Raw genomic sequence first — 22,735 nt, 5'->3', positions numbered from 1 at the left:
GAAATGACAAGACAAACCCCCAGGAGTAGGAAAACATCATGCACGGACTTGCGAGGGACTGGTCTTAAGATCAGCACTTTGCAGGAACCCTTTTCAGGAGCATAAGAAGGGTTCAGTCCATCTGGGCAGAAATCTAGCCTGCAGTTGGTGGTTTACAGCATGACTGTACCTGCTAGCCCCTCATATCTTCTTTCACACCATAAAGGAAAGTATTTCATCCAGGGGCTCCCCACACCCTGAGATTGGCTTGGTTCAATTTTGTTTGGATAAAGGGCCTTCTATCCATGCCAAGCTGCATTGCTATTGGTTGTTCAGATACTACAGCAACAAGCACAGTACAAATACTGAGTTAGGTTATTACTGAACAGAGCCACCGAAACAAGGTCTTGTTCTAAACACACTCGCATAACAAATGGAAAGGAAATTCACACATGTAGGAGGAAAGGGTGACTCAGTCCCACTGGTATTCAAGCCTGAGATTCCTGAGTCCAGGTATTTCAAAGTTGAGGTTTAGGCATGGGAAACCATCCCCTCTGCTCTAAGATCTCAGGGCTTGGCTGAGATCAAACAACACTGATTGTGATCATGAAAGCCCAGCAAGAGCTGTTTTGTGGCCTGGAAACCAATCCAGCTATTCCGGACAGAAGGACAGAATACAGAGTGAAAGATACAATTATCCAATATGGCCTAGATTCAAAGTCCAATCAAATCAGTGAAAATCAATCAATTGACTTCAGTGGGTTGGGATCAAGCCCTATATTAGCTTTCTCACCACAGTGACTCCAATTAATTTACATCTCCACATCCTTTGGAAGCTGCAAACCCCATGTACGCACAAGGGTTCATTAATTTTTATTATATTAATAGAATAGTTAACACTCAGGCACGAAACCACCATCTTCTCTATCTGACAATACAGACTATATCTCAGATGATGCAGCTCTCAGTTCAAGGCCTACAGTCTTCAGAGTACTGTAAATGTATACATTTCTAACAGTTAACTTATTACATTATCCCATTCTTACCCCACACCCCTCCTCAGACAGAGATCTCTGCTAATTCAGTTTTACATCTCACTGCCTTACGAAACCAAATAAAACTGTCAGTGATTATATTTTTTGAATAGCTATGGCTCTGGGCAATACATACAATCACAATCACTATGTATAACACCAGGCGTTATTTTACTGTGCCAGTCAGAGATCGATTTCCAGTAAATCCTTAGCTTGAGTCCCCGCATGGCTAGATAGTTAACTCTATGTGGCTTTTCTAGGGACTGGACCTCACTCACTCACTCACTCAATCTAATCTCAGACATGTGCATGATACTCACATACTGTAATGCCCAATCCTGCAAGGTACTGACTGCCTTAACTCCCAGTAATATCAATATGAATTGAGGTCACACAGCAGGACTGGACTCATAATAAATTGAGGAACCATGTAATGAATTGCAGAACCATTGTATTCAGCTGCATTGCCTCACATGAGTAATGTGGCCAGCCTCAGTCCAACAAAACCTATATCCCGCATTACCCATCATGTACTATCTAGGTCATCTAGGGACCAGATGTTCAGTAGCACTGAGCAGATACCTCTCCTATTGGCTTCACTTCGAGCTTCAGGTGTGCAGCACCACAGAAAATCAAGCCCCATCTCTCTCTGTCTCTGTCACTAGCTCTAGCTCTATGTCTATCTATCTTATCAACTCATTGGGGGATTATTGTAGGAAAGTTTCTTGGATGGGGTTATTTGAACCAAGAGAAGGAAGTCATAAAAAGAATGAATCATGCACTGTACCTTACACCACAGCCCTTCCTGTGCTGTCCTTTCTCTCTGTTCAGTTACAACAATATAGTAGAATATTTTTACAGCCTCCCCCACCTCTCCTGTGCTATTGCACTGAGGAACACAACTCTAGTTTCCTGTTTTTTCACAAAAGAAAGGAAATAATGCAACCCTTTCCTTTTAAGTTTTTGCAATGACAGTAACACAACAAAATGTGAGACAACAGTACAATCATAGCTGGAATGTTATATAAAGCAGGCTGTCCTCCCCCCGTTTTGCCCCATCATCACAGCCTCTTCCAGTTCATCCCTGTCTGTGACACTCACCTTACCCTTCCCTTCAACAGACTCAGCCAGGTACTTATTCAGGATGCAGGAGCGGCATCAGTGTTTTTGGCGCCCTAGGCACACGGCCATTTCGCCGCCCCGCGCGCCAGTCCCGCGGCTCCGGTGGACCTGCCGCAGGCGTTCCTGGGGAGGGTCCGCTGGTCCCGCGGCTCCGGTGGACCTGCCGCAGGTGTACCTACAGGAGGTCCACCGGAATCACGGGACCAGCGGACCCTCCGCAGGCACGCCTGCGGCAGGTCCACCGGAGCCGCCTACTGCCCCCCCCCAACAAAATAACACCCCCCAATAATCCTGGCGCCCTAGGCGATTGCCTAGGTCGCCTAAATGGAAGAGCCGGCCCTGTCAGGATGTGGCCACATTTCAAAATGTGGCTGGTATAGGCAGACCAGCAGTCCCTCTTAGTGGAGACTCAGTTTATACTGGCCAAAAAATAAGGGGCGGGAGGTGTTTTGGTGGCATAGTTTATATCAGTTCCCTGAGCAAAATAAGCTTCCACGGCAAAAGCACTTTTTGTCAGTATAACTGAGACTATACAAGGGCTTTTGTTGGCACAGCAATGTCATGAAAACTCAAATAGCAATGCTGGCAAAACTTTGAAGTGGAAACCTAGCCTCACACCTACCTGCATCATTACTGCTTAGATTTTTTATTTTGAAATGTACTTTTTTTAAACTGCAGCAGCTACCACTGTGAAAGCAATAAAGCTTCTGCAGTGAATTGCTATGTTCTTTCAGAACAGAGATTACGAGGCAATTTAAAGATCATTGCAAAACTCCAGAATGTTACAGTGCATTTTAGCAACACTGTATAACAGGCTCCAGCAACCTGAGATCCCCCAGTCACTCCCCCGGCTGTGCCATGTGGGTTAGTGGATCATTTTCACGCAGGCTAAAATCAATTCGTTTTTTGTTTCCATCCAATGAACCCTTATTTTAAGTCTTCCCATTTTTCCGGGTTAAGTGCTCCTCACTAGTTGCCATTTGAGCATGTGATTCAAAAGCTGGCCTATTAAACCCCATTCCCCACTACTGTACATCACTCGTTTATTTTACAAAAAGTCCTCACCACAAGGTAGCAGAAGCCAGCGAAAAAAGGGCAAATGCATTTACAGAGTGTAACGCTGCCAATGGGCTACGCACAAACACCTGGGCATGGAAAATGGAGACTTGAAACAGGCTTGAAGCACAACAGAGGAATGGCAGACCCAGCGCTTCGGAATGGACAGAGGTATCAAGGTTTTTAAGGTCAGGCTTGACAAAGCCCTGGCTGGGATGATTTAGTTGGGGTTGGTCCTGCTTTGAGCAGGGGGTTGGACTAGATACCTCCTGAGGTCCCTTCCAACCCTGATAGTCTATGATAAGCTCCAGCGAGGCTGCGTTTTAAGGAGCCATGCCTCTAGGGGCCTGAGCCACAGCCCACTGAAGTCAGCGCCAGGGCTGGCATTGCTTTCCAGGCACTTGAAAGGAGCCTCTGGTTTTGTAACTCTCTCTTTAACACTAGGGACAGTCCCCCACTCTCACCTGCTAGTCACGCCCTGCTAGGGGCAACTGAGTTCTGGTGCTGGGCACTGAAGGAGCCTGGCCTGGCACTTCTCCCCAAGCAAAGCCGCTCCCACTTCCCTTCCCCTGCAGGACACGCCTCATGGATACAGCCCTGGCCCGCGGGGGCGCCGCCAGGGTGACAGTGCCCGGCACTGCCCCAGGGAACCTCACAGGTGAGGGGCTCTCTCTGTGGGGCCGCCTTTCCGTCCAGGGTGTTCGCGCGCTAGCCGGCTCTCCCCTGCCACAGCTCCTCTCCAGTACACCAGCGTCAAACCAGAAGAACCCTAGTGGTGTGAACGGGTTACACCGGTGTCACTCCGGACTAAGAGGAGTCAGGGGAACGGCGCGCGGGCCTGGCGGGCTGAGAGGGGAGCGGCGCGCGGCAAAGCAGCCGCGCACCCAGGGCCAACTACAACTCCCAGGGGTCCGAGCTGCGCGGGGCGGGCCCATCCCTTAACTGACTGCGCTCTTCTCCTATCGGCCGCGCCCCCGGCTACCCCTGCCCAATCGGCGGCCGGGGCGGGGCGCCAGGCCGGCCAGGGGAGCGAGTTGCTGCCTCTCAGCCCGGACACTCTGGAGTCTCGTATGGGGCGGGTAGCGGCGTGGGGGCCGGGCGGGCGCTAAGGCCGTGGCGCTGCGGGCGATGGGTAAGAAACAGTCCTGCCGGGTCTTGGCCGGGCAGCGTGTCCCGGCGGGGGGTGTAAGTTGGGGGGCAGGCGGGATGGACGGGCTGGTGGGGGGTGTAAGTTAGGGGGGCTGGGCTGGCGAGGGGGTGTAAATTGGGGGGCAGGCCGGGTGGACAGGCTGGTAGGGGGTGTAAGTTGGGGGGGCTGGGCTGGCGAGGGGGTGTAAATTGGGGGGCAGGCGGGATGGACGGGCTGGTGGGGGGTGTAAGTTGGGGGGCTGAGGTGGCGAGGGGGTGTAAATTGGGGGGCAGGCCGGGTGGACAGGCTGGTAGGGGGTGTAAGTTGGGGGGGCTGGGCTGGCGAGGGGGTGTAAATTGGGGGGCAGGCGGGGTGGACAGGCTGGTAGGGGGTGTAAGTTGGGGGGGCTGGGCTGGCGAGGGGGTGTAAATTGGGGGGCAGGCGGGGTGGACAGGCTGGTAGGGGGTGTTAAGTTGGGGGTGCCGGGCTGGCGGGGGGGTGTAAATTGGGGGGGCAGGCGGGGAGGAGGCTGCGTCCCAGGAGCCGCGAGCGGTTCGGGGTTGGGGCGGGAGCTGGCTTCCGACCCCGGTGATGGTAAATCCTGGAGCGCGCCCCCGATCCCCTGCCCGGCAACGGGGTCTGGGCTCGGAGAGAGCCGGGGCTCGCCGGCAGCAGCCCAGCGCTGTTCACACGGCCGGAGCCGGGCCCCAGTTGTCTTAGGCTGCAGGTTCTTCATGGGGGAGGGAGAGGGGTTTTTTTTTTTCCTCCTTCTCTCAAAAGTTTCTGGCTGCAGGGGGCTTCCCAGTCACTTTTTATCTCGAAATACACTTTTCTTTCTAGTTGGTAAATTTCAGCGCTGCGTCGGGTTCTGGCATCCCACTTCCTGTTGTGGTTTGTGATCTTTAGCTGGACTCAGCTAATTTGTTGTGACAGCTGTCAGCAACAGCTTCTTTCTTTTCTCTCTCTCTCTCTCTTTGGTTCCCAGAAGAATCTGCCTGTTTTTCCCCTTCCCCGTCACGGCCTCCAAAGGGTTAAGCGGAGGTAATGTACAGTGTGTACGCAGAATTCGGGTTCCATTGTACTCTGTCATTTCCCGAAAGCGGCTCACGCTTGTACTTTGAAGATGCTAACGGCCCCTCCTTTCGAGCCAAGAAATGCTTTGACCTTTTCAAGAACGCTTTTTTTTTTTTTTCCGAACCAGTACGGCAGTGTAGAGGAGTGAAGCGAAGCTATTCCCATTTGCCCCTCACCGGAGGACATACACGCACACATACCTTGGTAGTTAGTGTGAACAAGAGAAATGTTCAGCAGTGGGCGTGTTTGTGACTCTGGAAATTGCAGATTGCTGCTATGAAACTCAAACATCCACTGTCACTGTTGGCAAAGGCAGAACCAAAAATCCCAAATACCAGAGGACTCTGCTGTTGCGGATTAGATTGGAGTCGTCTTTCCTTGGGGATTGAGTTAATGCACTCTCCCTTTCTCTATGCCCTGGAATATGTATGAGGTTGAGCACCCTCTGCTGCCCCCTTGGGTAGGGTTTAGATGAGCTCATGGGTCATTGCCATCTCTAATTTCTGTGATTCCCTGAAGTTTGGGGATGGATTTGCTGCACTTTCTGCCTTGCTGGCATTAGCGCCCTGCTGGTTTCTCGTTCTCACTCTTTGTACTGAGTCTTTGATTTGTTAGCAAGGTTGGGTTGCTTTTGGTTTAAGGTTTCTTTTTGTAGCAGGGTAATCTCATGGCTGAAGCACAGGGGTCGGAGCCTGGAGAACTGGCTTCTATTCCTTGCTCTGCCATTGTGCGACCTTGGGTGAGTCCCTCCCTTCCCCATTCCGTTCCTCAGTTTCCCCACCTGTAAAATGGTGGTTATGATACTGCCCCATCACATGGGATGCTGTGGTATTGACATTAATCCACTAATGATGGGAGGATAAAGAAATGATTTAGAGCAGCATGGCCAGCTCTCCTCTGAACTGGTGAGAGGAGGGTGCTGGCAGAGCGTAAACTGAGTGAGCCCCCAACTGTGCAGAAGGACAGCCCCAAAACAGGCACTTTGCCATCCCAATAAAACTGCCAGGCAAGGTCCTGCGCAGCTGTCTTGCAAATAAACAGGTGCTTTTCAGTGTTGCAACCCAGATAAGACGCATCCCAACTGGCATGAAACAAAGAACAGTATAATACTGGATCCTCAGGATCGGAAATGGGGAGGGGGGAGGAACAACTGCTGGGATCTGCATAGGAAGAATGAAGTGGGAGCAGCAGGACTCTGCAGAGCAGAGGGGCAGATTCTTACATGTGGCATGAGCCAAGCTGTGCTTTCACTCCTCCATATGCAACCCCCCTGATGTCTCCAGTGTCAGCAGGAGCAGGGGTCTGCCCTGTTTATATAAGGAGAGGAGGGCACAGCTTGTCAACAAGCCGTGATCCATCCAGTACAACTGTTAGGAGAACTCCCTAATTAATGGTGTTTGGCTTGCTTTGTAATTAACAAAAACACCTGCACTTGACTCGTTTGTTTATTGGGAGTTGTGCTCTTGCGTCAGTCAGTGGTTCAGGTGTCTTTGTCCCTTCCTCTCCATGCCTGTTCTGTGTGCCATGTTGATGAGCCCAGGCAATTGCGGAGTGGAGGGGTTGACTCTCAGCCTTCCTCCCTCCCCCATAGTGGCTCCTGCCATAAGCCGGGTAAAAGACTCAAGCTGTTCTCTGCTCTGTTTCCCAAAGTTGTCATCATGTCCAGTAATCCTCTCAGAAGCCGGGCTTGTTTTGGCTGCCGTGCGTGGTGATCTCATGCCCAGAGAACATTAAACCAGCCAGTTTTCTCTCCCCTTTGTACAGTATGTGAAAGCATTTTATGAGCTCGCTGACCCCGTGGGGCTGAGAACGACACAGAGCAAACACGAACTGGAGTAGGCTGAGGGGCTGAGCCTTGGGAACAGATCAGCCCTTGTTGTTTGAAAAGCTCTAGAAGGAGAGGTCGATATTTCACCAGCTTCAGAAGGAGAGACTGATGTGGCCTGGTTCTGATCCACCGGTTCTGGTTCCGAACTGCCCTCCCCTCAGCTTGGAGACGGGGTTTGTTGGAGTAGTGGGTGACTTCGACCCGACAGATGTTGCTCATTCGGGCTCTGGCATCAGCAGAAGTGCAGAGTAGGAGGGTTTTTTTGTTTGTTTGTTTCTCTTCCTTCCTTGTTGTGTAAACAGAATCTATATTAAGCAGTTATGCAATGTGGAATGAATCGCACAAGAGCAGAAAGGTCGGGTGGAGCTTCTGCTCTGAGTTCACAGCAGATCATGCACCATTCCAAGCCCCTCATTTCCAGAAACATTGTGTAGTGTGGGAGTTGCTCTGCATGGTTGCTTACTGGGCCACAGCCAAAGACAAGCGACGTCCCAGATTCTGACAGAGTGGCCTCTGTGCAGTACCCACTATGGCAATCAGGGACCCTCCTGAGGAGAGGCCTCAGGACTGGAACTTGGCACTAGAACCTTGCTCTGCCACTGTCCTGCTGTGTGATCGTAGCCAAGTCACAGCTCTGCTCAGTGCCTCAGTTTCCCCTCTCTCAATTTAGATTGTGAACTCTTCAGGGCAGGTAGGTGTCCATGTAGCACTCAGCATAGTGGGGCCCTGATCTCAGTGTGGCCTCTAGATGCTACAGTAATTACACCTCTTACAGTGTCCCGGCTGTGCTTTCCTTGGCCTGGCCTTTGGGCAGAAGTTTCCCGCTGTCTCTCTGGTCGGGGGTGGGTGTGCTTTTTTGTAATTGTTCAATTGTCCGTTACTTTCGGGCTGGATTAGCAGCAGCATAGACCCAAATGCTTGCATTAGGCCTAGTGGGGACAATGCAGGGCAGTCTACCCAGCTGTATCCCCGTATGGACTTGGAGGGGTTGGGATTTTTCTACGAGCCAGGGGAGAACTGGTAAGGACTATTTATTTAACTGCTGGGCAGTGCAGGGAGGTGGCCTTTACCCAGCTCTCGCTGTCTATGGGCTCTTGTTGAAAAACCTGAGGGGTGGGGGGTTCGACAGGGCAGAAGTAGCAGGAGTGGTCAGGTGCTGCAGTAGACCTAAGTCAGGTCCCCATGTCTTGCGTTGTCTCAGGTGGGGATGTGGAAGGATCTCTCCACTTGATCGCTAGGGCTGGGGGGATTTCCCATCCCTCCTCAGCAACTGGAGGGAGAGTGAGCCACCTGCCAGAGGCAGTTAGCCGAGCGTCTGGCAGGAACGGATGTGGCTGAGGTGGGGAAGCGTTCACAGCGCTGCACTGGCTCCCACGACTCCAGGAAGCCACCCTGAAAGCGAAAGCAGTGGCCAGATGGCCCACCGTCAGGAGCTGTTGACAAACACGGCATGTCTCTGAACAGGAAGCAAGGCAGCTACCTGCGTCAGAGAGGTCTCTGTTCTTGGAAAGCCTGCCTGTCCTCAGACCCAGTCCAGGGCAGTGGGTCCCTCTGGCATGTCCAAGGCTGAAGAGTGTCCTTCTCTGGAGTTCTGATTGGGCTCAGCTGGGGCCTGGCCCCCTGTGCAGAGCTGGGACCTCCCTCAGAAAGGGTGGCGTGTAGCAATGAACCATGGGCCCAAGTATGAAATCCTGAAAGACCCGACTGTTCCCCGAGTTCAGGGCTGTGCAGATCTGGCCATCCAGGTCTCCATCCGTTGGAGAGGCCTGGACTGGGAAGTCTGGCTCCAGCTCCAGCTCTGCGCCCTGCGTTTGAGGGGAGGGAAGGTTGGATCCTGAGTTACTGATGCTGGAAAGTCGGGCCCTGTAGCATTTGAGGGACTGATCACATGTATTCCCTAGTACTTGCATCTGTTTGGGCTGCCAAGGAGTGCGAGTGTCTCACTCTGCGGCGTGTGTGCAGAGCATGGAGAGAACCTCCCCTTGATTTGCATGATTGTTTGGGCCTTTTGCTTCTCAATGGTTTCTCCATCTTCTCCCTTGGCCACAGCACTCAGCTTTAAAGGGAAGAGGAAGAAGAAGACATCCACAATGGAGGCTGCTGGGCCGGGGCCTGTGGAAGAGGCTGATGCTGTGAAACCTGGACCCGAGGGGAGCCAGAGCACTGTGGACCCAGTGGACCAGGTGGTGAGTGAGGAACAGCATGAAGTTCTCTCCTTGTCTCCCACTGGAGTTTCTTGAGGCACTCAGCCTTCTCCGTGAGATGGGAATGAGGTGCCTGAACTCTCTGAGAGAGGTGGGCAAAGGATGTTGTCAAGGTGTATTTTGCTATTTACGTACTTGTGTCCATAGCTGCACTGCTGTTCGACTGGCCAGGGCAGCAACTGACAACAATGCTCCAGGAACAACAGCTGAAATTCCTGTGCAGCCTAGTGCGGGGGGAATCTCTCTCCTTCCCCTTGATGGCAAACAGTTGTTAAAGGCTGTTCATCGCTGTTCCAGCATACCCCGATGGGGACTGCTCTGGGTGTCTGTACTGAAAGACAGCCCTAGACTTTGGGTTGTTCTCACTCTTATTCTAGATGAAGGAAAAACAACCAATTTTTAAGTCAAGCCTCCGGGGAAGAGCTGCTAGGGGTTGTTTTATTTGTATTGTCATGGGTTCCTCAGTCCTGGCCTGGGACCTTGTTGGGCTGGCCGGTGTACAGTCCCAGAACAGAGAGAGGGGACCTGCCCCAAAGTACCTGATGAGAGCCAACAGGCTAAGACAGAGCACAAGAAAGCAATGAGATAGTGCTGTCTATCTGGGCAGGGCAGACACAGGGCGAAGGGGTAGAACGCACCAGCAGAGTGAACCGTGGAATGGCAAGTTAGTGCCAGGATTTTTTTCTTAAAATCAGCTAAAGGGACAGGGATGAGGGGGAGAGGGTAGGAGGGGCAGATGTGGAGTGACATGGAGATGAAGGGACTATGAGGGAGACTGTGTGCATCGTCTTTATAACCTGCTGCCTCAGCTTGGCCTCAGTCGCCAGGCTCCTTAGAGGTGTGGAGGCGTGATGTGGAGCCATTCCATAGAGTGACTACAGAATTCTGCATGGGGCCTGTTTGTGTGGCCAGGGCTGACTTGCACCTGCATCAGTCCCTTGTTTACACCTGCAACATGCAGCAAAGGTGTGTCCCTTACAAATAGAGAAGACCCAGAACTTGGTTGTCATAAATAGAAGGGGATTGTTGATTGAGGCAGCTGGATGCAGATAAGACTCAGGGGTTCTCTTAAACTTCCAGACAAATGCAACCTGTGCTGCTGAAGCAGTTGTGGAACAGACTACTGATGACGCTGCAGTCCTAGGCGTGCAAACCTGCCCGGTGCTCAGTTTGCACACACAAATGGCTGGTGTGCACACACAGGTGTGCACCATCTGGAGCAGGGAGTCGGAAGTCAGGCTGCAACTGAGATGCTGAGAGAGGAGACCTGCCCCAAAATCATTACAGGCCTCTGGGATAATCGGTACAGTTATGGAATTGAGACCATTTCCGGGAATGGTGACAACCCAAAAGAGAAAGCAAATGCTCAGATTGTCCGTCCCTCATCATGTGAAACGGAGAGGGGAGCCACAGAGCCAAGGAATTAGTGAGGGGTAAATGAGTGAAGGGCAGTCGGGGAAGTCATGTCCACCTTTGTTTCTCTGAGCATTGCTGCCCTTGCTGCATGGAGCATGTTGCATAGTCATGTATGCTGCTGGGTACATGTGGTCCCATGCTGCTCTGTGAAAGGCCTGCGGGAACGCGCCCAGCCCAGTGCAGGTCACTGCATGGAGCATGTGGACCATAGGAAGTGTGTCTGTTCTCTGTTTTGGGGAAGATGCCCCTTTAGCTCACCAGAGGCCTGTGGCTTCTCCATTGTGGAAAGTTGTGAGTTCTGCTCCTCCTGTTGCTTGTAGGCATCTGCCTGCCTGCGGGGCCTGTTCCATGGCCTCCTGGCCACAGAACCTTCCATGGGACTGTTGCGTGAGACTGGTGTTACCTCCTCTTCCACTTCAGCTGTCAATTTAAAGTCGTCCTAGGTTGCAGCCATGGGGTGGGTGTGAGTCGTACAGCCTCCCTGGGTCGAGTGTTGGGTTACACTGATTCTTGTCAATCCATTATCTCCCCAAGCACTATGGAAACTCACATATGATGCCTTGTGTCTTTGTGGGCACATCTAAGGGGCGCCTGCCACTTCCATCTTGGTGGGGAGAGAGATGGGATGGATACAAAAGAGACCTTACCCATGGTGCTGAGAGTGAGGGGTGTAGATTGTGAGAGTCCTCAGCATTGGGTGGCTGGTGTGATTGCTAAAGATGGGACTAGAGACAAAGTATCCCCAGCAGTCCCCTGCCCTGAGCCTAGCTGCTGTGATAGCCATGGCAGGACACACCGTCCGTAACACTGCTCCTATTAAATGGCACTGGATGTCTTGGATCACCAGCAATGGCAGACCATGCCTCTCGCCATCCAGGCCACCAGTATTGATCCAATCTAGGAAAAATTGTTCCCCTCTGAGTGTTGTTCTGGTGAAAGGAGTTTGGTGAAGTGGTTCATTCACTCAGTCCGGTTTCAAGCAGGCAGGTGGCCACTTCACCGAAACCACTGCCACAGCCAACTTGAGTGGGCAGGCTCAGCAGAGTGGACAAGGACCGGATGGTGTGCAAAGCATGTCTCGTGCCCTAGAGGAGAGGGCTGTCCCATCAGGGCAGTGAGCGGATTGTGGCAGTGTTGAGTGGGTTTGAGAAACTTACCCTATGGCAGAGGCCTTGAATTGCCAGGACTCTAGCTCACACACCAGTCCCTCACACTGAATTCACTGAAGTTTAAAAAAAGAAAAGGAGGCCCAGAAATAGCTCAGCAGCTAAAATAACACGTCTGTCACAAGCAGTTAAAAGAATAGAAAGAAGAAAAAGTGCTGGGAGCTCAGCAGCTGCTTTGCCCAAAAATAGCAACAAGTTTTATAACTCTGGAAAATGTAGAACAAACAAACGAGAAACATTTTTAGCCGAGAGAGAGAGAGAGAGGATGAGAGCGAGTATTTCTGCCCTTCTGTTTTCCTGGAAGCTGTTCCTCGTGTTCTCACACAGCTCCAGTGCTCTGACCAACTTGGCTGCCTTCCCAGCCGGGAGAATAATAAACTCTGGCTCTCACTCTTTAGTTGCACAAGTCTGTTACTCTCCGAAGCTAATAAAATGCCTCCGACCACAAAACGCCTCTCAATGGTATTTAGAGCAGTGGTACAATGCAGCATGGCGTTCTGTGAAAAGCCTACGGGTGGGAGTAGAGCCCAGGAGTCCGGACTCCCAGTTCACTACTGCGAGTGTGTATCCAGCAGGCAGAGCCGTTCAGATGTGTGTTGGGGGTGTCCAAGATGAGGTTGAAAAGAGGCAAGAAAATATGAAGCTTCAGTAACTCTCTTATCATCCCTGCCATTCCGTAAGTGGCCTTGCATTGTTCCCCTCCTTGCTGAGGGACTCTGGGGGCAACTGGTCCTGGATCTTGGCGCTCCAGCCTGCACAGCTGTTCTGAAGCAAACATGAGCTAGGCCGTGGGAGCTGCTGCTGCTCCTCAGCTGTGCATATCTAGGAGGGTTAAGGAATTAATATTGTCCCCCCACACACAAATGCAGTCTCCTCTGGAGTCAGGAAGACTTTAGCTGGCTCTGTGTGGCAAACGCATACAAGTTGGGTGACCGAGTGGCAATGGCCGGGCAGTCAGGACTCCTGGTACAATTCCTGGCTCTGATAGGGAACATGGTCCAGTGAATAGAGTGGGGGCTGGGAGCCAGGACTCCCAGGTTCTATTCCTGTCTCTGCCATGGACTCTCTATGTGAGCTGAGGCAGGTCCCCTCCCTCTCTGTCCTTTGACTTCCCCGCCTCAGTTGGTGATTGCTTGGCTGTGTTTCTCCGCAGGACTCGCCAGCACTGAAGCCGGACACCAGCTCCAAAGAAGAGCAGAAGAAGCTGGTGGAGGAGATGGGGGATGAGCAGGCATCGAGCAGGGAGAAGGAGGAGGAGCAGGCCTTCCTGGTCAATCTCTACAAGTTCATGAAGGACCGTCACACCCCCATCGAGAGGGTGCCTCATCTTGGCTTCAAGCAGAGTGCGTCCGCTCACCTTGCGCGCATCCGCTCACTTCTCGTCCCATAGCCTACTGCTCGGCTGCTCATAACCATGTCTTGGGGCCAGGGTGGGGATGGGGGGGAGTTCCCAAATCCTTTGCTGGTTTTCAGCACAGGTGGCACGGCAGAAGTGGGTGCAGGAGTGACATACCAGCCAGCTCTTCAGGGCTGGCCTGTGAGAAGCTGTCACATCCATGTAACAGCCAGTCATAGACTGGGGGCACGAAGGTGGGGCTACCCCAGGACAGTGCCAGTGATTTCCCCCTCCATGACAGGCAAGCCCAGGCCTGTTGGCTAAGTAACCTGCCAGTGCCATGAGCAACGAGCACCACTCAGTGGCCCAAAGGAAGCAAACTGTGGCTGCTAGTGAGATCCTCATGCAGGTGGCTCACAGCAATTCAAGGGTGGCTTTTTGAGTGACCAGAACTCCCCTTCCCAGGCCCTGCATGGGTAGAGGTGTTATCTATGCTGCTCCCTGTGCGAGGGGCGGTGGGGCAGTGGGGGGTGCTAACGGCAGAGAGCAAGAGGAGAAAGCCATTGTGTGTGGTGAAGTGTACTGCTCTGATTTCTGCCAGTGCCTTGGCCATGCCAGCAGGGGCCTTGGGCGGATGGGCAGCTTCTTTGCGACAGCACCTCTGTGCTCACTGGGACCATAACAGTCTGGTAATCTTCCTTGTGGCAGTGCCCTGTCCAAGCCACCCAGTGTCCCAGCACTGACCTCTCCCTGAAAGGTAGCACAGCAGCTGGTCTCCCAGCATGACACAGCTGTGGTGCCCCCTATACATCCTGTGTATGGGGTCCTGCCCTGACTGACGACCCAGCGTCATGTTGCTGATGGCCCATCCTGTAGTTCCCATTAAAGTCAGTGGGGGCTACTCTCACACAGCTCCCAAGAGTCCCACTGACAGGGCTGCTGGTGATGAGGGGTGAGTAGTGCCTTGGCACAGGGGTCATGAAACGTTATGCCAGTGACCTACCCTCACTCCTTGCCTGTTCCTTGTCTTTGTCTAGTTAACCTGTGGAAGATCTACAAAGCTGTGGAGAAGCTGGGAGCATATGAGCTGGTAAGAAGAGTGGAACTGTATTACTGGGGCCGGGACTCCACTACCCTTATGCTGCCCTGTTGCAGGGTCATCTCTTTAGCAAAGTGGGACACAACTTCCTCTGGAGCCTAAATCTGTTACTATGTGCAGCAGTTGGGAGCAGGACAGGGTTTAGAGGCTCATGGGGGACTGTCCTAGCCTGTGGCCAAACTCCTGTTCAAACAGGTCTCAGCTGCAATGTTGCAGCGATGGGGCAAGGCCCCATGGCATGGAAGAGACCTCCCAGAGTCTCTCAGCTGAGGTGGAACGGCCATTGCTTCCAGCCAGACGCATGCCCAAAGGGCTGAAGGTGGTCCCTAGTGCACAAAGCTGTGGTGGCCAAACTGTGCTGTTGGTGCAGATCTCAGCCCCAGCAACCCCACTTGGAATGAAGAGAAGGGGCTCAGAGGCTGCTGTAGACTTGCCTTTGGGCTCCTCTGCAGCAGAACTGCAAAGATGGTATCGCTGGGGTGTCCCAGCTGGTTCACGCCTCCCTGCAACAAGCAAATCCACCGTGTTAAAGAGGCAGGGGCAGGGTCGTCTTGGTGAAGCTCATGATTCAGGTTCTGGAGCAAGGGACAGTGCACACAGCTGCTGATTGGCACAGACGGTGCAGTGCAATAAGCAAAGCACAGTGCTGGACCTGAAGGCAGAGGGGTGGAAAATCCAGTCCCTGGGGACATCGGCAGCCAGAGCAAGAGAGTTTAGGGGAAAGGGAAAGGTACCTGGCGTCTGCCACCCTGCTTAGCCCCTCAGAGCAAGAGCGGTGTGCAGAGTCCTGGAGCTGGCCCGTTAAAGGCCCCACGCTGCCGAGGCTCATGGGCCTGAGCGAGTTAAACAGGCACCTGGTGATTTATCTTTCTGAGCAGAGCAGTGCTGGCATCTCCTGCTGCCTCTTCCTGTCCCTGGTGGATTTAACGGGCAGAGCGGGGAGGGGACTTGGCTGCAGAATGAACATTTTCCTTCATGTTGGCACTTCGCTTGGCTCAGCTGATTTCCTCCCCGTTGCCCCATCTGTTCCTGCAAACAGCAGCAATGCGAGTTGCTGGCGCCAGCACCTGTGCAGAGTTCCATGGGGAGGGGAGGCTGCCTGGAGCCCGCAAGTGGGGCTCTCCAGCTCCAGACACCAGTAAGATGGAGCATGTGGCGTTTTCAGCAAGTTGACCAAAAGCCCTGCCACCTACAGCTAGGGTGACCAGACAGCAAATGTGAAAAATCGGGACGGAGGTGGGGGGGTAGTAGGAGCCTATAGAAGAAAAAGACCCAAAAATCGGGACTGTCCCTGTAAAATCAGGACATCTGGTCACCCTACCTACAGCTGACCCACCCTAGAGTGGGGGGAATGGATCTAGTTAGCCTCATCTGTGCCCATCACTTAACTCTTTCCTGGCTCCCCAGTGCAGCACAGTGCTGATTGCTGCGCAGGGGAAGGGTGGCTTGGGGGTCAAAGCAGGACAGCAGGAGGTCGGGCCCACATTGGAGCTGACAGGTTGTACCTTTGTACACCAGTGCTGCACTGGAACTGGAAAGCCTGGGTTCTGGTCTAGCTTTGCCATGGTCGTGCTGTGCCTCAGTTTCCCCAGCTGTAAAATGTGATGGTCACAGCCTTAGGCCAGATCTGAACAGGTGGCCTGTGATCTGTGTGCTCATTGGCCTGTCCTGTTCTCAGCCATGGCCCTGTCGTGAGGCTCCATGGAGGTCTGGATGTAGCCTCAGGTGTTAGTGCAATGAGCATCCCATCAGCAGGGCCGAGCACCTAGGGACAAGGGTGCCAGCTCTAACATAGAACATGTGCTCATCTCCTTGGGTGCTCCCCAACCCCCAGCTTTGGAGGGGAGCTGCTGTCGCCACCCCCAGCCCTGCTCAGGCACCCCAGCTTCCTGTTCTGGCAGGGCCTCTCCCTTCTCTGCAGCAGTGGCACATCGCTGGGATAAGGGTGGCGCCCACAAGGTGCTCCTTGATGCTGTGGACACAGCGTCTCCAGTAGGGCTCATTTTCCCCTCCTTTTGCAGGTCACAGGAAGACGCCTCTGGAAGAACGTGTATGATGAGCTGGGAGGCAGCCCAGGAAGCACCAGTGCAGCCACCTGCACCAGGAGGCACTACGAGAGGTATGGACCCCTCTTGCCCATGCCACAGCCCTGAGGGCACAGACAGGAAGAGCAGCCAGCCCTCCCAGAGTGCCTCGCCTCAGCTGGCTGCCAGTGTCACCAGGAGCAGCTGCTCCTGGCCACGAACGGCTGCCCTTGAGGCCTCGGTTTGAGTGTCTGTCCTGGCGACTGGCACTGTCTGTGGTGCTGAGCCCAGACTAGCGCAGCGGGGTGCTTGCTCCCTCTGTGGCACATGAGGTCTGAGCAGGTTGCTGTACCTCTCATGCAGGCAGCAGAAGCTCCTGCTCTTCAGTCACTCTTCCAGGCCTGGGTCCCCAGATCAGTGGCTTCCAGTTAACATCACCCTGCATCTGCTGCTTCTCACCTTATCATAGGTTATTAGGGTTGGAAGGGACCTCAAGAGGTCACCTAGTCCAACCCCCTGCTCAAAACAGGACCAATCCCCAAATGGCCCCTTCAAGGATTGAGCTCACACAACCCTGCGTTTAGCAGGCCAGTGCTCAAACTACTGAGCTATCCCTCCCCCCCTTGTGCCCACCCTACGTGTAAACTGGGTTCCCCGGCAAGTCCTGCCCCTTTGTTCTGTGCCTGAGTTTCCCCATCTGTAGAATGGATTGTACCGCTCTTACTCTGCAAGCTGTGGCAGGGATGCACCCAGCCACATTTGAGGTATTTTGAGATCCTCCAATGGAAGGGACCAGAGAAAAGTGGGGTGGCGGGGAGGTGTTGTTTATTACAGCCCAATTGTCTGAGGACATATAGGTCCCCGAGGATGCTGGTTGCACCTGCTCGGGTGTAGCAGGGCTGGAATCTGGTGCTTCCTCCTAGGAACACGGGTACTGCTGCGTGGGCCTAGTGCCACTGCTGTGCTCTGCCCGGGCCCAGCCAAATCCTCTGCTGTGTGTCATGGTTAGGGTGGGAAGGGCCTGCACGTCTCAGTTGAACTTGGCCCCTCTGGGCCTCAGTCCCTGAATCATACACTTGGCCTCTCTGTCCTGCAGGCTGGTCCTCCCGTACGTGCGACACCTGAAGGGTGAGGATGACAAGCCCCTGCCCCCCGCCAAACCCCGGAAGCAGTACAAGGTCTCCAGGGAGCCCCGTGGGGAGCAGGGCGATGATGCAGCCGAAAAGAGCAAGAGAGTCAAGAAGGAGAAAAGTGGAGACCAGGTGCAGGACTGGGCCAGGCCAGATCACCCCCTCATCAGGGCCTCTCAACAGCAGCCTCCAGATCATTGCTCCTGACAGTGCTCGTGCTGCAAGGAGAGATACTGTGGGCTGTGCTGGGGCGAGGGACTGGACAGGGAGAAAAGCCTCTGAGAGAAGAGAACTGCAATGGGCTGGGGGACAGCAGGGAGGAGGAGGCTGTGGCTGGATGCCTGGGGGAAGAGAACAAAGGAGTGCTGGAGCTGGAGGGCTGGCTCCCCATGGCTTTTGGGGGGGACTCTGACAGGTGGGTGGATCTGGAACCAACACAGCTGTAATTAAAAGTTCAGCTAGAATAGGGATCTCTTACCACAGCGGCTGGGGGGCGGGGAGCTGCTCACCCGGGTCAGAGGTCTGCCTGCATTTAGCAGATGAGCAGGGGCTGTGTCCCAGGCCCCCTCTGACCCCAACCTGCTCACGGGAGTGTTCTCAGCCCTTTCCCAGTGCTCATGCTCCCATCCCTTGGGTTGTAGGTTTTGCCTGAGAAGGTGAAGCCAGATGCCTCTGCCGCTCCCAAACGGGGCAGGGAGACTGTGACGGATGGACCCGAGCAGAGCCGACCGGGAGACCGAGCTGAGGGGCTCCCCATTTCGAACACCAAAGACTTGGCCAAGAGCCAGCTGTCCGTGAGCTGCCACAGCAACTGCAGAGCCCACGGCTGCTCCGAGGCCTACAAACGGCTCTTCTCCAGCTTCTACTTCAAAGGGAACCATGGCATCATGTCTCCCTTGGCCAAGAAGAAGCTGCTGGCTCAAGTGAGCAAGGCGGAATCCCTGCACTGTCATGAGAGACACCTGAGCCACTGCCCCGAAGGCAAGAAATCCAGGTCTGCAGGGCTCCCCTGCCCCAGCCCAGAGCTTGACTCCAACAGGCCATCAGTCATTCATCAGAGCAAAGAGGGAAGGAGCCCTGTGCCAGAGGGGGATGATGCCAATGACCCAGCCCAAGTGTGTCACCCCCCTAATAAAGGGGAGGGGGCACCATGCCCAAAGGGATCTCTGAGCCCCAGAGGCAGCCAGATATTTCCGAGGACAGAGGACGGGAGTTCAGGGCGCCACCTCTCCCCTGCTCCTGCCATCTTCACTGGCCACTTCCATGCGTACAGAAGTGAGGTTCTGAAACCTGTGAGCTGCCACCCCCTACGAGGCCCGATGGAGTATTTTCGTGGCTTCAAGGATTTCCCAGAGTCTCTCTCCATCTATCAGCAGCCAGGCAAGGAGCTGCAGCAAGCCAACCTCCCTCGGAAGAGGCAGGAGGGTACAGAGGATTGTGTGGAGCAGCCAGAAGATCTGCGCAGCAAAGCGAGCCAGGCTATGCCCTCCTGGAGCAGAGACAGCCAGGGATCCTCCGCCTTCTACAAAAGTGGCTCTGCAGGGAGCAGAGGCTCTCCCTTCGCCAGTGTGAAAGGCTGCTGGGTTCCACCCATCGCCAGCTTTGCCAAGACCAGTCCCCAGCTACCCAAGAATGGAGGGCTCATCCAGCCCATCCCACAGAGCCAGGTGGGCAGCCCTGCCCTGGGCCTCAGGCCGAGGAGCAAGCGCAGTCTGGAGGAGGAGGGCTTTGTTCATGGGAAGAAGCTAAAGGCCATCTCGCCTCTCGTCAAGGGAGTGGAGCCAAAGGACAAGCGCGGCGAGTCGCCGAGCCTCCAGCCGGGCCTGGCCAAGCCCCAGGCTATGGTACCAAACTCCAGCTTCCCAGCGCCACTCCCCTCCGCTGCAGGGCAGGATAGTTACAAAGGGACTATGCTGAGGTTCCCGGTGAACTTTGGCACCCCCGCGGACCATTTAAAGGGCCAGTCCTCTCCACTGATCCCTTCACACTCTGTCAACCCATTTGTCATCCCTGCGTTTCCAGGCCACATATTAGCTGCCTCTACTCAATCCTCAGACCTCTGCCGGCCACTGGCTGCCAGCCTAGTGCACTACCCTACGTCTTACGACGGCTCGCTGCGGCACAGGCTATACCCTGTTTCGACGTGGCACAATCAGCCAACATACGCCTCCCCCCACGGGACCACCTTCCACCGGAACAACAAGCTGTAGCCACTGGCGTGGACACTGTCCTTTGTCGAGAGAGAGGGTTTCTACTAATGGTAGTGGGTCTCAGCCAGCCATGGCTCAGGGGTAGGACACTCAGTAACACTGGAGTTGCAGCTGTGCTGCATCTCGCCTTTGGAGCTGCCCCTGTCCCGTGGCCTTGTGTTGCAAAGCGGTAAGAGAATATATGGACGCGCTGGACCACATCATTTTTACTCTTGATCTTTGAGCTTTATTTGTAATTGACATCGTACGCTGGGGACTTCGACACACACATTGTGGGTTTAAAAAAAAAGGGAGCAAAATAGGTTCTGGAGATTCCTCTTAATGCCAGAGGTGACCCCATCCACCTTGTAGTTGCTCAGACAAGTATGTTCCAAAATGCAGCGCGAACTTGGATGTTGTCGGTCCATGCTCCTTAATAGCAGGACTGAAAATAGGAGTGTAATGACAAGGAGAGAGGAGAAATTCAAATGAACTAACAAGTACTTTTTCTAGGGTATCCCAATATGCCAGCTGAGTTTTTGGAGTGCTCTATGATCCATGTTACAGAGCACTAGTTCTTCTGATCTAAAAACGGAGCAAGTTTATTTCAGTTGAGTTGCCTCGAGGACAGGAATCCTGGGTTTAAATTTCCAGGGGATTGGGGGTGGGAAGTTAAAACACCCATTGGTTTTGCAGAACCCTGAAATGGATTGACATGTTCCCAAGCTACTCTCATGACACTGTCTGTGGAGGTTCCTGTGGATCTCTCCAAAGGCTGCATTGGTCTGGTTGGAAGCATCTAGGTGTCTACAATAAAACTGGCCAAGATGGTGCAAAACGGGTAGAGTGTTTGGGGTCTCTGTGGTCTCTGGGACTGTGGCGGGAGGAGGAAGAGGCCCATCAGGAGTGTCCAATACTAAGCAAACAGTGTGTGCCATGTGTGTGCTTTGTGGTGATTGCATTGTCACTTAACGAAGCACATGTGATAGGGACCTCCTGACCTGGCAGTATGTACAGGGCTGGTGAGGAATAGCTCTCTTGGGAACAGGCTGGCACCACCTTGAAAGATGGTGGTTGGATGCTGCTGCAGGATTGAGCAGCAAATGGTACTGCCTGTCCTCACCTAGGGTGTAAGCGCTGGTACGACTCCACTGACTTCAGCAGGGTTAATCACACTGGTGGGACTGGAAGGAGATGTAAATTCTGACTCCTGCTTCTATCCATTTCGATGCCATACCTGTCCACTGACTTCAGTGGGAGAAAGTTCAAGGTCGTGAAAGGGTTAAAGATGTAGAATCTTAAAGTTGGCAGGAAACTAAGACTTTCTGCCACCTCAGCTGTGGGATCTTGGGGGTTGCTCAGCTCCTGCAGATGATGTCGTTCTCAAAACTACTGCTCTGACTGAAATGCCTCCTGCCTTTTAAAATGGGAATTTCTGCCCGTCCCTTTGGCCATCCTTCCCTTGTACAGTGTTGGCGAAGGGCATATCTGGACTCTCCCTTCTAACTCTTGGTTCAGCTCCCTCAAACAAACTCTCTTCTCTAATTCAGTGACCCACCAGGAACTTTAGCTAGTGCCCTGTCCTGCCTAACTTCTGCCTTTGGGGACTTCGCAGGCCCACAGAGCTCTCGGGAGTACAGGGACAACTTCAGAGGTGAGAGTGTCCAGGAGTCTGAAGTGGTGTGACTGATGCTTTCCATTCCCTCTGTGTGTGTGTTGCACCAGTTCAAACAGCCGCTTACCAGATGCAGGTGAGCTCATCTGCATCTGCCCCCACAAGGCTTCAGCTCCACCAGGATTTAAAGGTGTAGTGTCATCGTGTCAGCTGGCTTGGACTAACCAGCACCTTTGAAAGTCTAATCAACACAAGGCAAGTTGTACCTTCACATGGCCTAGATCTCAGCTCCCCATTAGCTAACAGCACCCCTTTAAATTCTAGGCCAGGCCAGGCCAGGCCTGAGTCTAAGATGCTGTGACTTATGTGGCCAGAGGCTAGAAAAGAGGAAGGAAGCAAGAAAATCATCAGCACACAGATAGCAGAAACAATCACCTGCTATTTAACTTTACACTTCTCTCCAGTCCTTTGATGGGATAGTAGATGGGAGCATTAACAAATGCTGCTGTAGGTAAGGGATAGAGGAACTGTGTCCAGATGGACAGGTGACCTACCCACACATTCCCAAAAGAGACAAGCTCCATGTGTCTCTTACTTGGCCTTGTGTCCAGCCTTCTCAGGCTCATCTGATTCTGCAGGATCACGTTACCAGCAGACTGGCCTAAATCCCTCCCCTGGTTGGCCCCCAAGTGTCTCCTGTGAAGCATTCCTGCTGCAGGAATGCTGCCTGCATTGCCCCCTCCTTTATTTCTGCACAAATACCATGCTGCCTGAGGCACAGAGCAGTGCTTCTAAGACTCTGAAATATGCCTTGCAGACACTCAAGGGTCCTGTCAAAACTAGATATGGGCCCAAAAGTCCCTTGACCCTTGGGGAACCTGGCATAAGGAGGCATGATCACCGTTTTATCCTACTGAATGGGCCTTCACCTCATTGCAAATCAACCTTCTCTCTGTCAGGGGAATAGACTGGGCAGTGGCATGCTTCCCACCCTGGGTCCAAGGAGCCCTGGTGGCCTCCACCCTAAGGGGTCCTGTGGTCATCCTAAACAATTGCCTTATTTAGTTGAGTCCCATGTGCTTCAGAGAAAGCTGCTCCATTCTCATGTGCTTTCTCCTGGCCTTGGGTCTAGTTCCTGCTCCGTGGTGCTGCTTTCTCTGCTGGGTTTGACATCTCTTCTGGATCTGAGAAGAACACAAGCTAGAAAACAGACTAGTCTCAAGCCTATGCACAACTTCTCATGGCCACTGCTGCATGCTCCAGCTCCAAAAGAGTTGACTGCAACCGTGGGTGCCAGCACACCTGTTGGTGAAGTGTAGATGCACTGAAGTAGC

The 22,735-nt window shown here is 53.5% G+C and overlaps 1 protein-coding gene across 6 annotated transcripts; it reads left to right on the top strand.

Moving 5' to 3' along the window:
- Positions 1–4,234: 4,234 nt before the first annotated feature.
- On the top strand, positions 4,235–20,627 carry ARID5A (AT-rich interaction domain 5A). 6 transcript variants are annotated; one of them, XM_030551835.1, is made up of 9 exons: positions 4,270–4,323; positions 5,306–5,361; positions 7,159–7,470; positions 9,272–9,408; positions 13,162–13,351; positions 14,382–14,434; positions 16,465–16,562; positions 17,564–17,729; positions 18,239–20,627. In XM_030551835.1, exons 3-9 carry the CDS (start codon positions 7,431–7,433, stop codon positions 19,805–19,807), a joined length of 2,253 nt encoding a protein of 750 aa, XP_030407695.1. In that variant the 5' UTR covers positions 4,270–4,323; positions 5,306–5,361; positions 7,159–7,430; the 3' UTR covers positions 19,808–20,627. The 6 variants fall into 6 exon arrangements, with proteins under 6 accessions (XP_030407697.1, XP_030407695.1, XP_030407698.1 ...); XM_030551838.1 differs by lacking the exon at positions 7,159–7,470; XM_030551836.1 differs by lacking the exon at positions 4,270–4,323 and having other exon boundaries at positions 5,090–5,361.
- Positions 20,628–22,735: the final 2,108 nt, after the last annotated feature.

Source organism: Gopherus evgoodei, chromosome 2 (genome assembly GCF_007399415.2).
Source record: "Gopherus evgoodei ecotype Sinaloan lineage chromosome 2, rGopEvg1_v1.p, whole genome shotgun sequence".
NCBI lineage: Eukaryota > Metazoa > Chordata > Testudines > Testudinidae > Gopherus > Gopherus evgoodei.
The sequence above is the reverse complement of the archived record's forward strand: the minus strand, read 5'-3'. Positions and strand labels throughout refer to the sequence as shown.